The sequence below is a fragment of the Lactuca sativa genome, chromosome 4 (genome assembly GCF_002870075.4).
Source record: "Lactuca sativa cultivar Salinas chromosome 4, Lsat_Salinas_v11, whole genome shotgun sequence".
Taxonomy (NCBI): Eukaryota; Viridiplantae; Streptophyta; class Magnoliopsida; order Asterales; family Asteraceae; genus Lactuca; species Lactuca sativa.
Window position 1 is genome coordinate 210,946,168 of NC_056626.2, and position 13,694 is coordinate 210,959,861.

The following is a 13,694-nucleotide window of genomic DNA, read 5'->3' on the forward strand; positions in this document are numbered from 1 at the left end:
ATCCAAAATATTAATCCATACCACATTTAGTATTGTTTCAAATTACAAAACGTTTCATAAAATCCTAAAATAACTACTCGTCCTCATCATCATCTCGATTATTTTGTGGCAGCAATGAGCGAAACCACTCTTCCAATGCTGCAGAACAGGCCGGGTCCTGTAGTATTGTTTGGAGCATTTGCAACTATAAAGAAAACAAAATATATTAACAACATATCAGAATAACATTATAATTAATTATACCGTTCCACTATAGCATTTACTAACAATTACCTGTGATTGTGGTTGTTCTTGTGTTATTGGTTGTTGCTGATCGTACATAGACACAATGGTAAGGGGTTAACATTAACTTGATTTTACAACTAATTTATTATTTTTTTAATGTTTTTTTTAAATTAATTTAAATTTATTCTATAATTAAATTAAAATTACTAGAAGTACGTTGCTATTAATAACCTAATTAAGGCTAAAGTTGTAATGACCAACATTAAGTTGGCCAAACATTAAGTCATTAAAAGTATGTTGCTATTAAGTTGGCCAAACATTAAGTCACTAACAAAATTAAGCACTTTGAAACCATATACAATACATTACTAGAAGTAAGTTGCTATTAATAACCTAATTAAGTCAAATGTATACATCCAATTTGCATATTTCAATTTTATCCAATTTCATACAATTAAGTCAAATGTATATATATTCAATTTACATATTCCAATTTCATACAAATATATACATCTAAGTTTCATGTTAAGGCAATGTGGTATAACTTTCATCCAATTCCATCCAATTTCATACAAATATATACAAATATCTACATCTAAATTTCATCCAATTTCATACAAATATATACATATACATGTCAATTTTTTTTTTTTGATACTTCAATGTAATCTAAACATAACTTTCAAATTATACACAAAATGCATATTAAACTCCAACAAATGTGAAAAAAACACACAATCCAACAAAATACATACAATCCAACAAAATGCATAACCAATTCATATATCAAAATACAAACAGAATCACTCAACAAACTTGAAAAATACTCACTATTTATCATCTAAAACAGAAAAATCATAAAAAAGTTGAGAAATTCGACCTTGGTTGGGGCAATTTCGGAATTTTGGCTAAATGTTGAGCTTGGTTGGGGTTGTGGCGGTTTTGTGGCTGCCTTGAGTGAAGGAGAAGCTAGCACCGGTCCAAGAAACAATGTCTAGTCCACCAAGTTGGAAAATTTGCGTGATATTGATGAAAAATCGACAGAAAAACGAGAGGAAAATGGGTGAATGAGAAGCTGTGAATGGCAGAAAGGTAAGCTGTTCAGGGGATATCTGCGTTTAGCATTAGCGGCGATGCAAGGACAATAGCGGCGACATTAGGGTATTAGCGGCGACAAACGGAGGGAAAACTCAGCGCGTCTTTCGGCTTTCCTTAATAGCCGTTAGATTGAAAACAAATCGGACGGTTGGGGTGAGAGTGACGCGGATCGCTAAATGAAAGTATTAGCGGCGACGCCTTTAGCGGCGACACGTAACGCGTCATTTACGTGTCGCCACTATTGCTAGCTGTCGCCGCTATAGCTTTGTTTTCTTGTAGTGATTGTCAACTTTCACTAGCTATCTTAAATAGCACAAGCAAAGTTATAAATATTAAATTAAATCAGTTAGGAACAGAATAACTGTTCTTTTAAGAAAAAGATCTTATGTTTAAATAGTACAACACCAATGTCAAAAGTGTTGATAATGAATCAATTATCAATAGTAAATACTGCAGCTAAATAAGAAGAAATCATGTCAAAGTACAATTATAAGCCAGATTACTTTCTAATTTCATCGGCCATGACTCAACAACTTTAGAACGACACCGGTACCTCCTCCCTTGTAGTTTTTCCACTTGGTCCTGATGAATGAGCCACACAAAGATCACCCAGATCAATGTGGATGTTTAGCTTTTTAAAGACTCTATTTTTCAGATCATAACTAAATATACTTTTATCGTGCCTTGATCTCATGAAAACGATATATCTCTTATTTATCACGCCACAAACCGGATATCGAAAAGAAGCACTTACAAAGCCATGATCCTGGACTGTTATCGAAAGCAACTTCTCCCACTTCATACTTTGAAAATCTTTAAGAATCCATAAGTCAGTTTTTTCCCTAGAAACTCCATCAATGAGGCTGAGAAAACCACCCATCTCAAAAATAGAATAGTAGAGCCTCTTACGCTCACCGGGTTCAGGTAGGCTCATTTGGAGAACTTCTTCTTTTATCATATCAACAGAAACCAGGAACCTAGAGCAATTAAGATTCCAATGAAAGTACCTTCCTTGAACTTGAATTGAAACTATCTCACCCATATTCCTAGGATCCAAGTAAAAAGGTACTTTGATCTTTTTCCACCTTGAGGAAACACGAGAGACTACAATATCTTTTTCCAATTGTAGAATATGACATTGGAGTGATTGGCCATTAAACAAGTGAACAACCTTATATACTCCCTTGAATCTGTCAAAAAAAAGGGCCATTGCACATACGCTAGTATCTTGATGTGCAAAAAATGTTGGAGGCTTGGGAAGAAATGATTTTTCCCTGGTGATTATATTGAAAATATACAGTGACTTTCTTTTTCTGGCAGGGTCTAATATCAGAAGAAACTCGTTATACCATGACTTTATCCTTCCAAAGAAATGTATGCGAAGGTTTTGCTCTTTCACTTCTAGTCTTTGTCCTTCTTCCCTTACATCCACATAGCGGATCGTAAATCCAAATGACGTCTGGAGGATAAAAAAAGAATTTTCTGCCAAGATCATGTTAATTATATCGAACCATTTTCTACAGACATACTTTGCGTTATAACGAAGGAAAACATAAGGAAGCCTTTTAAGGATATCTTCAACCACGTCATCTGGAAGAAATGCAAACCAATGAACATCATTTTTCTTTCTCTTCATTTCTTCATCTTCACACTCTTTCCTGCACTTGCTCATTGCCACCTCCATCGATTTCTGTTTCAAAATAATATATTACTTTTTTTTGTAAGCAGCAACACGAGGAAGAAATACAGGTATGTACATAGCCACAAGGGAACATGCATGAATGATCAATAACATACATCAAGCGAACATGTTTGTGTTTTATTTCGGATCAACAGAATTAAGTAAGTACATATGGTGTTCAGGTAAACACAACAAGTGTAAATCCGATCAATTTTATTCCTGGGTTTTAAGTATCCAATCAACTTTCAGAGTGCAATTGTAAAAACTAACACCCTTTTCTGGCATCTGGAGGTTTTTAAATCTTAACATTAGTTATATAAGTAATTTGTTTCCACATTGACATTTGCGTCGAATAGAAAGAACGTAAGAGACACAGTTCATATTAAGATGATAGTGCATAAAAAAGCCACATTAAACACGTTGCAAGAAAAGAAAACAAACCTGTAGAACGCTAACTTCCATACTTGCAGAGATCGATGATAGTCGAAAGTTAGGGTTTTTTAGGACACAACTTGGAAGGAGTGTGATGTTAGGCGGTGGGTGTTTTTATTTTGGGATCTGCTAAGTCCTAAATTGACGCTCAATTTATATCCTATGCTGTCGTTCACTTTATATTCTATATACTATATATGTCGGCCCATTTATTCATTAAATTTCAAACTTTAAATTAATTTATTTAAGCAAAAAAGAAAAATTTTGGGTTAGTCCTATAACGTTTTTTTCTAAAATTCTAAGCAAAAATTAAATCATTTTAAACATATAAATTTAGTAGTTAATACATGCATTTACATGTTTAAGCTAAGCAAAAAAATAAAATATAAAAAATAAAAAGAAAACAAAACAATCAATAAAACGCTGAAAAGGCCTAATTTTAAGTTTGGAATTATAATGTTAGATTTGCAAAATCTAACTTTCGAGATAAAACCATCAATCACTTAATATATAAAATCTACAAAATTACATTATTGAGTTCTATAGTGTGAGATTTAACAAACAAATATATTTTAAAATCTGATAAAAAAAATTAAATATCTTTGAATAATTTTCTCTTACTTATCCTTCTATGCATATTAAATGGTGAAAAGTATATTAAAATATTATTAAGAAAAAATAAAAATAACAATTGTCATCATATGATATGGATAGAAGGATGATAGAAAAAAATTATAGAAGAATATTTTATTTCTCATTAGGTCTTTTTTTTATTAAGAACTACTGTATAGAACTTTTTGTGAATGTAGACTTTTATCTTTGTTAAATTTGGTGAAATTGATTGTATGTATGAAAGATAAATTTAATGTTATTAACTATTTCCGACATCCTAAAATTCTAAGTTGCAGAATATTATGGACATAGCTAACGACGGTGTCAAACACTTGAAAATTGTTAGTTTAACGTCTCAATGTTCTACATGTGCATCTGGTATTTGTTTTATTTCTTTAAAAAGTGGTTACCTCTCTAGGGTAGTTTTAGGTTTTTAAGGCATATACATTAATAACTATTCCAAGCTAATTACTTACAATAAAGGAAAATTAAGCTTTCTAGTCGTTTAATTATAATCTTCATTTATGTTTTTAACAAAGAAATAAATGAGATTTTCTTATATTGGCTTCATCATCATCTTATCTTATGTTCATCACCATCATTAACGTTAGAAAAAATAATTTTTTTCCCACATGTGATCTTCGTTACAATATACTCCTTTTAAAGTTCCTCTTTATGCCCGGATATAAAGTTTATTTGATACATTATCCCATTTTAAATTGTGTGTGTCCTATTTAATTATATATCACATTAGAACCCGTATTGGCTTATAAGCAGTGTCGAGTTTTCAGCCGTGACTTTCCCAATTTAGCTGTCAGCTATGAATAGAAGACGGTTTGGAGTCGGGGACATGTCCTCCACCGCCTTTTCCACCATGTCCTCTAGGCATTTGCTCATATGCCTTTGTATCCACTCTAAAATGTCGATTTTGAATGAAATAGGTGCACAATTTATGTTATTTACTTTTCTATCATTTCTGTTTGTTGGTTTTTAGGTGCTATCTATGTCCTTTTGTTATCTCCTTCACAAGGAAACGACAAATGATTGGCAGGCGTCGATGTTCTTCCTATTTTTTCCATCTTTTGGATTTCGTCACTTGAAAATGTTGGGTTTTATTCAAGAAATTGTGCTCTTATAACGCACAATATGGCATCGGATGCTTTAAAACTTAAATAAACTTAAAACCATTTTAACCCTCCAATGATCCTTTTGTATGTAACACCGCAAATTTTCAAACAAAATTTTCGATTTTAAATTACCAACATACATATAATAATTCTCAAAATCTCAAGTGTCGATGTCACAACATATTTCAAAATACTTTTTGAAAAGTAATTATCAAAATCCAGGATCCTCATTCATGACTCTTTTCTCTTGTGTGTACAATCGAGCAGCCGCCTTCCCGCGATCCTAATAATAACCTGAAACACATAACACATAACACAGTAAACACGAAGCTTAGTGAATTCCCCAAAATACCATATACACATATTAGCCACTTGAAGCTATAACTCTTTAGGACCCTCCGGTCCGATGTGTCTCAGTGGGACCCTCCAGTCACATGGCTCGTTGGACCCTCTGGTCCGGTCTGGGTGAGAACCCTCCGGTCAGGTCTAAGTATGGACCCTCTACTTGTTGGACCCTCCGGTCAGGTCTAAGTAAGGACCCTCCGGTCTCATAGCTCGTTGGACCCTCCGGTCCGGTCTAAATATCACATAATATAGCACACAACACATATCACACATAAATTGCATAACTCAGGCAAGCACATAAGACCCTCTGGACACACATAACTACCACTCTAGGTAAAGTATAGTGAGAAGACTCACCTCGGATGATGAACAGTCCCCATAAATGCTGATGCCACGCAGCGGCCTCTAACTCTGTGCCAAACCCACAGTTATCCCAATTTGGAACTAATTCTCAACTCTCGCTCATTAGGTCTAAAGGTAGTCAACTAACCAGTCCATTAATGACCTAAAACCCATTGGTCCCACCAAAGCCCAATAGTAAATGGGCTCTCCCGAGGCCCAACTCTCTCACATCTAATGGCAAGCCCAACTCAAGGGCCCAAAGCAAATATATATTATCCTCTGGTCCAAGACTCTATTGCAACAAGTCTAAACTCCAAGCCCAACACTCAAGGCCCAAAAGTCCACAGTGAGGTTATGCGGGACGTACCTCTCTTAGTACGCTCAACGTACTCACGAATCCATATTGGCCATCGGGGACACCGGGGCAGTACGCGGGGCGTACAGGAATTACGCTCAGCGTACTCCCTAGATTCACTCTTTCTACTCATTTGGTCTGAAACAGTTAAGACATTACCTCAATCGCCAGATATCGTCTCCCTAGTGACACTTACTCCATAAAGTCAGTGACTATAAGCCTTTGCTTGGCTAGAAAGGTCATAAACACCCAAAACACTCACTTCCTTATCTCAAAAACCTCCTATCTCATGCATGACTTGATTCCAACGACCAAGATTGGATTTTTATGACATAACACCACTAAATATACCCAAAGGGACATATATTATTCTTTGGAGTTCAACAACTCATAAAGCTTCAAGCTTTGGGACCAAAAACTCTAAAATGGACCCAAAACAAAAACTAGCACAACAATAAGCAAGTTCAAAACTTGATACCTTTGGAAGATACACCAACAAGAGAAGAATAATAAGCAAGCTCAAGTTATTCTCTTTCAAAGATCCTACTTCTTCAAAAGCCAAACACAACAAGTGATCACCCCACTAGATCCACATGAGAAAGCCACTAAGATTCAATCTTTATTCTTTCTGGAGCTAGATCAACATGATTAGGGGTTGGATCTACAAGCTCCAAGCCAAGCAATGCTTCCTCAAGGAACTCCTTCTTCCACAATATGCACCAAAAACTCACCAAATCACCAAAATTCTCAAGAATCACTCAAATTGACGTTTAGGGTCAATTTCTAGGGTTTAGAGGAATGGAGGCTACAGATATTAGGGTTAGGTTATGAGATAAGGAGCTTAAATAGGGTCCAAACCCTAAAATAGCGTTTAGGTCTGATTGGCGTACGCCCAACGTTCATATAGTACGCCTAGTGTAATCTGAAGAACACCCGCGACCACCCCTAGTCAGTACGCCCAGCGTACTCCAAAATTACGCCCACCGTACTCGGCTAAGCCTGCAAACCTTAAAACCTCTGAAGGCCATAACTTCTTCGTTATAAATCTGTTTCCGACGATCCTTTTATCCACGAAAAGGTAACGAGAAGCCCTAAACTTCTATCAACTTTATTCATCCTGAAGCCCACTAGAACTCAGATCCAAAATTCATAAAAAGCCCGCACCAGCTCCTTTAACAATACATTTGGGATCTAAAGCACAAACCGAACTCTTTTATCACACAACCTACCTTAACCATAACCTAGAAAGGCCTAAACCTTTCTCCTTCAAAGCCTCAAAACCATCTCATACTCGGATTAAGGCCTACGGGCCTTAAATCACAAAACAATCTGGAACTGGATGTTACATTGTATTTATAAAAAGATTAAACCAACTAAAGAATAAAAATAATAACAACCTTTGTAGACCTTGAATGCTCAAAGAGAGACTTGTAAGTTCAACAAGATGACAAAAGACCCCCAAATTACAAATCCTCTATATGTATCCACCAAAACAAGTAGTAGCCATCAAATATGCTAGTCTTCTCTTTATTAAGTACTTCGTAAGCCTTTAAGAACCAAACAACATTTAGCCCTAATAGATATTTATAACATCTTGTTTTGAGGTACTTTCAATTTTGACCTTCATATTGGGTTTTATTAAATTTTTGTCCTTATGATGTAAGATTTATGGTTGAGATGGGCTAATATTGTCATTTTTGGAATGGTGGGGCGGAGACACGTACATTGGGTGTTCATTTGCATACGATGGGCATACGGGGTGAAGTTCCAAACCTAAATATTTTGGGTTTGGACCCTATTTACTATTCATTAACACTTAAACATGGTTCCTTTCATCAGTGCCTTTGAAGAAGAAAGAGGGAAGTAGAGACCATCTTGGAGGAGTAAAGCACCTTAGATCAAAAATCACATCATCCTTTGACATCACTTGAAGGTATACAGTTCTTAACTTGATCACTCCATCTTGTAGATCTAGATATTTTTTCCTTATAGAAACTTTTTGTTCCAAAAATGGTGATTCTTGAGCATGGAATGTTCTAGACCCAATAAGTCGTCCTTTCAGACCTTATGAGGGATCTTGAGTCATAAAAATGTGGTCTTGATGGTTACTTTTGGTCGATGCATGCTGTAGAAGGTCTTAAGGTATTAAGATGTTGAGAATTTGTGTATTAAGCTCTTAATGGGCATGCAAAATCGTAAAGTTGAAAATTTTATGAATCTTGAAGGTATTTTGGCATTGGATCTGACTTTTGATATGCAGATGTGGAGTATTAAGCTCTTAATACGAAAAATGGATGAATACGTCACATACGTTGGGCGTACCAAGTGCTACGCTGCACGTACAGGGTCAGCGTATCGTAACCCGATCAATCACCGAGTACGCCCCGCATACAGAAGAGTACACTCAATGTACTCGACTGAGTCGACTCAGTAGGGTTGGCTTAGTTGGGTTGACCCGACTAGCTGTTGACTTGACTTCTCATTGTTGACCAACTTTAACCAAGGGTGTTTTGAAAAAAATCTTATTAATGGTTAATGACTTAACATTTTGGTTTTGGGTGTTGATCAGTTATTCGTGAGATTGTGAAGTGAGTCTTCCTCACTGTACTTGTGTGTCGAAGGTGCCAAGGCCTACCCGTTAGACTGGATATCCTGTTATATGATAGTATGTTATTATGCTGTAGAGATCTGTTAGATCGGTATCCTGGTATATAGGATGTTAGCATACGGTAGTGATATGTAGATCTTTCTTTTTGTCTATTGACTGGTTATATGTTTATCTACTATGTATATGTTGAAATGTTATGTTTAGTTGGGTTGAGGTGGTCCTGCTTTGTGTTGAAGGCCAATATACAGGAGGCAGTCCGGATAGACTGTAGTCCCTACAAGGCGGTCCAGTTAGGACGAAGGCCCGAAGAGCAGTCTGGATAGGCTGTAGGCCATGCGAGGCGGTATATTCATGTCAAAGTCTCAGAGAGCGGTCCAGATAGGCTGTATGCCCTGCGAGGCGGTCCAGTCAGGATGAAGGCCCATTTATGCATTTTGTTGTTTGTTATGTTTATGTAGTGGTACTCTGGGGGAACTGACTAATCGTTGGCTTAAATGTTTAGTTTTTATTTCAGGTACTTTAGAGGACCGTGGCAAGGCGAAGGCATGACCGTACACATCCCCGGTTTCTATGTTGATGGATCTTGGGAGACTGTGAATTGAACAATGTTTTAAAAAATGATTTTTGTTATCAAAACTAACCAAGGAAGGATGCGATGTGTACGATTAGTTGGAGCCAGTAAGTATATCCCAAGTTACCACACAGTTAACTGTTATTATGTTATGTAGAACAACATGCTAGTGATAGGCTAGAATCTTCAGGAATTGGATGATAGAATTTCTTGATTATATGATGCCTGATAATGTATTGTTTCGTATATGAAACTAACATCACTACTATAGTTACTTAGTGTATGCACCATAGTTGTACATAACTAAGACTTATAGCATGAGAATGTTTGATTTGGCCTTAGTTCCTATTCTTGTTCGATGAAGGGCTTAGGGTAGGATCAAGTATTCGAGTGTTTATAGGGTTCATTGTTATGTATGATTAACATATATGAGTGTTATAGGGTTGGTGGAAGTTTCATGGATGCGTTATGTGGGGCCAGCCGGCCAATCGAGGGATGTCTATCCTTTCTCTAGGAAGTAAGAATAAGGTATACGTGTATTCTAGTTTTTTCTGATAAGGTGTTGTGATGATCTTCTGAGACAAATACAGGTAGGTGTGAAAGGTAGTATGATATTTTGTTGGACTGTGGTACCTCTTTGGTATGATGTGCATTTTGTGGATGTGTTGGTTGGTGAGGGTTTGTGGGATATCTTGAGTTGTTATTTCGTGAATTAAAGTTGTGGTTAAAAGGTGGTTTGGTAAACTGCTGGTTTTTAAAAATGGCGGTGGGGTAGCCTGTTGAATTGTCGGCTGACCAAGGCGATGGCATTTTGAAGTTCTTTTTCATCATCGATTTCAGCAACAGCTTCATATGACTGTGGTGGGTTGTTGTAGCTTCTAGTCTTGATTATCTTCACAATCACTACCTACCAGCGATCGTTCATTTTGACATGAAGCCTAGCAACATTATTATTGGATGATGATATAGTGGCCCATGTGGGAAACTTCGATTCAACTCAATTTCTTGGAACAAATTCAACCCAAAACATCACAAAGTGGCAGTAGATGAATAATTAGGTATACACCTCGATGTAAAGTTATTGTATTCCCAAATGCTCATATAAAATTGGTGCTAGTAAATTTCCTTTATTAAAGTAATTATTTGTAAGTTGGAGAGTATGGCATTTGGAGTGTGATAACAAGTAGTGTGGATGTCTACAGTTTTGGAATACTATTGTTGGAGGCAATTAAAGTAAAAGGCCAACAAATGACTTCTTTAACAAAGGCCTTAGCATAGACAAATTTGCATACATGGCCTTGTCAGACCCTGTAACGGATGTCATTGATGATGACTATCTAAACTTTCTTCAAAAGGATGTTATAACTACAGAATATGCTATAGTTAATACAAAGAAAATAGAGGAATGTGCGGCCCCAACTGTGAAGATCGGAGTATCATGTTCCATGGATTCCCCACCACAACAAATGAATCCTAAAAGTTTAGATAATCCAATTTATGTTCCGTGGATTCCCAACCACAAAAAATAATCCAATTTTGGTGAATCTTATATTTTAAATTTTGATGCTAGAGACTATGAAATAATCTAATTTATACCCCAATAAAATCAAAAAATAACATCAGTGGCCTTTTAGACTAATTCCTAAAAGTTAGATGGGCTATAGTTTCATCAACATTTTTTAATTAATTAAGGAAAATCTCCAAAAAAAAAATTCCTAATATTTTATCTTGATTTAGGAAAAGTCTCAAAATAAAATACGTTTACGAAAAAGCATGAATAAGTGTCAAACTAAAATGTAGTAATGAGTTGGCCATTTTCTCCCTGTAACATACATTCTACCAGTTTTATTGTTGACCTGGATCCCTAGTCATTAAATGAGCTAATCAAATGGACATGTTGGGTTATATAATCCTATGTTTACCATAAAACTTGATATCCTAAGGGAACCAGGTAAGTAATGAAACATGTAAACTTGGAAAAATTAGTTAAATCGTCATTTTTACCGGTAATTAATGTTTTTTTGTGAAAAAAATTTAGTTTGAGACTTTTTCATTTAATGATATAAATGAGTATGTCTACGCCTCTATTTTAAAATAAAAGGATAGTTGAACCCTATTTTTTTATTTAAGTTTTACATTATAACTCATAATTTAATTTTGAAGAGTTTTCTTTTTTGTTATATATATATATATATATATATATATATATATATATATATATATATATATATATATATATATATATATATATATATATATACTAGTTGTTTATCCGCGCTAAGCGACGGGTGAATATAGATTTTTTAGAAATTAGTTTCTAGATACGATTATTTCTTTTGTGAAAATATTTTACTACATCTAATCTATCATTAAGAGTTATGCTAACAAATACAAAATCATTAAAAATAAAAAATGAAGAGTCTGGATTGTTTTACAAATATATACAAACACATGAGTGGTTGTATATTATTAAGCGTACAACACTTCTTTATACAACACATTTGATGCATGGACTTCATATTCGTTGAATTGTTGTGGACGATAACCCTCTAGACCATATATCTAACTGAAATTAATTCAGGACAAAAACCAAGAATCTGTGAAAGCACATGGACCATTTGTGTAATTTTGTCTACAACTTATTAAGAGTTTTAATAACAATTTTATCAACTTTTAATCATCAGATTATAATAACCAAAAAAAGACAAACTCAAAACCACATACATGTAATTACTAATGGTTGAGTGCACGATATTAATCATACAACACTTATTTATACACCACATTTGAGTTATAGATTTTCATCATCGTTGAACCCTTTTTCACAGGATTGACTAATCCCTTTGTATTGCCACATGATGTCCCTTTGGATAATGCAACATAAAGTTTTCCATGCAACAATACCAATTTTGGTAAATATATACCTACATTCGAAATTGTTTTTCCCTGAGCTTTGTTGATTTTCATTATTAAACATAATCGAATAGGAAGTTGTTTTCTCTTCAACTTGGATAGGAACATGTCATCGTCAGATGGACATAAGTGAATCCTTGGCAAATATACATTCTTGTCATCATGTTGACCAACAATTATTTCCGCATCAACGATATTATGATGAAAACTTTTTTATATCAATCTGGTGTCATTACACAATCCACTTGATGGGTCAATATGTCACAATAGTATTACCGCTCATCCAACTTTTAATCGAAGGTAGTGAAGGGTAAACCACTAACAATAAGTGAGTTTAATAATTCCACCAAATTGAAGTTATTTCTATCGTCTTCTGCTTCATCAAAATTATAGTAAATTCTCTCTTTTTCATTGATTCGACGAATCAAATAATCATTAATCTCATCGATAGCCTCATTTATGGTGGATGATATTTCCCGCAAAAAGATATAGATTTGAAAAGACGGATATATTGCATCAATAAAAGCATCTATTGTTTTAGCCTTATTAGTGTAGGGAATAAACATATAATCAGGGATGCAAATAAAGCTTTCGTCTATCATTTCTTCAACTCCATCACCGATTCATAATAGCAAGTCTGAGAACCATGGATTAGTCGGGGCACTCATATTTATAGTTAACCATAACTTTCTAATCGAATGCCAAATTGGCGACTTTCATAGAAATTTTGAAAAGTTTACGTTCGTAGCTATTTTTGAATGATATAGGCAACTCATTTGCCATATTATGAATGATTAAATGCAAAAAAAAAAAAAAACATTCAGATAAATCATTAAACTTCACCCGAATATAATCTTTTTTAAGTAATTCAAGTACACTTATTCTATAAACATTAGTCACTTCTAATCGATTTGATTTTCACATGTAGTTTTATTAGGAAATTTCACAATCGAAAATAAATAAATGTCAGTTCTCCGGAAATTCATAAAAACAAAAATGCAGTTGAATTTAAATATGACTTTTGTATGCCTTGTGTGTAATCGTGTTTTATACAAATTATTATTCCAACTCATGAACATACATGTATCTTTACAACTATTTTTACAACTTACAAGTTACACCCAACTAAATACAAACTCAATTAACCAAGTAATACTCAAAGGCACAAAAGCTGTCGCCAGTAATACTCTTTTGATTTTTTTTTTAATTTATTTCACATTAAATTTATAATCAATCCAAATATTAATCCATATAGCATTTGAAAAGTCTGATAATTTTATATAGAAATATTAATACATATTATATACAGTCAATCCAAAATATTAATCCATACCACATTTAGTATTGTTTCAAATTACAAAACGTTTCATAAAATCCTAAAATAA

The 13,694-nt window shown here is 34.5% G+C and overlaps 1 protein-coding gene across 1 annotated transcript; it reads right to left on the reverse strand.

The window, feature by feature from the left end:
- Positions 1–1,827: 1,827 nt before the first annotated feature.
- LOC128133899 (uncharacterized) lies at positions 1,828–3,599 on the reverse strand. The gene is made up of 2 exons (XM_052771415.1): positions 3,446–3,599; positions 1,828–3,013 (listed from the first exon to the last, which is right to left on the reverse strand). Exons 1-2 carry the CDS (start codon positions 3,464–3,466, stop codon positions 1,859–1,861), a joined length of 1,176 nt encoding a protein of 391 aa, XP_052627375.1. The 5' UTR covers positions 3,467–3,599; the 3' UTR covers positions 1,828–1,858.
- Between the last annotated feature and the right edge of the window lie 10,095 nt (positions 3,600–13,694).

Bases quoted from the DNA above. Each gene is read 5' to 3' on its own strand.
- LOC128133899 (XM_052771415.1), bottom strand. From the start codon at position 3,466: ATGGAAGTTAGCGTTCTACAG. The intron at 3,014-3,445 runs GTTTGTTTTCTT...ATTTTGAAACAG, and splicing joins TGGAAGTTAGCGTTCTACAG to AAATCGATGGAGGTGGCAAT.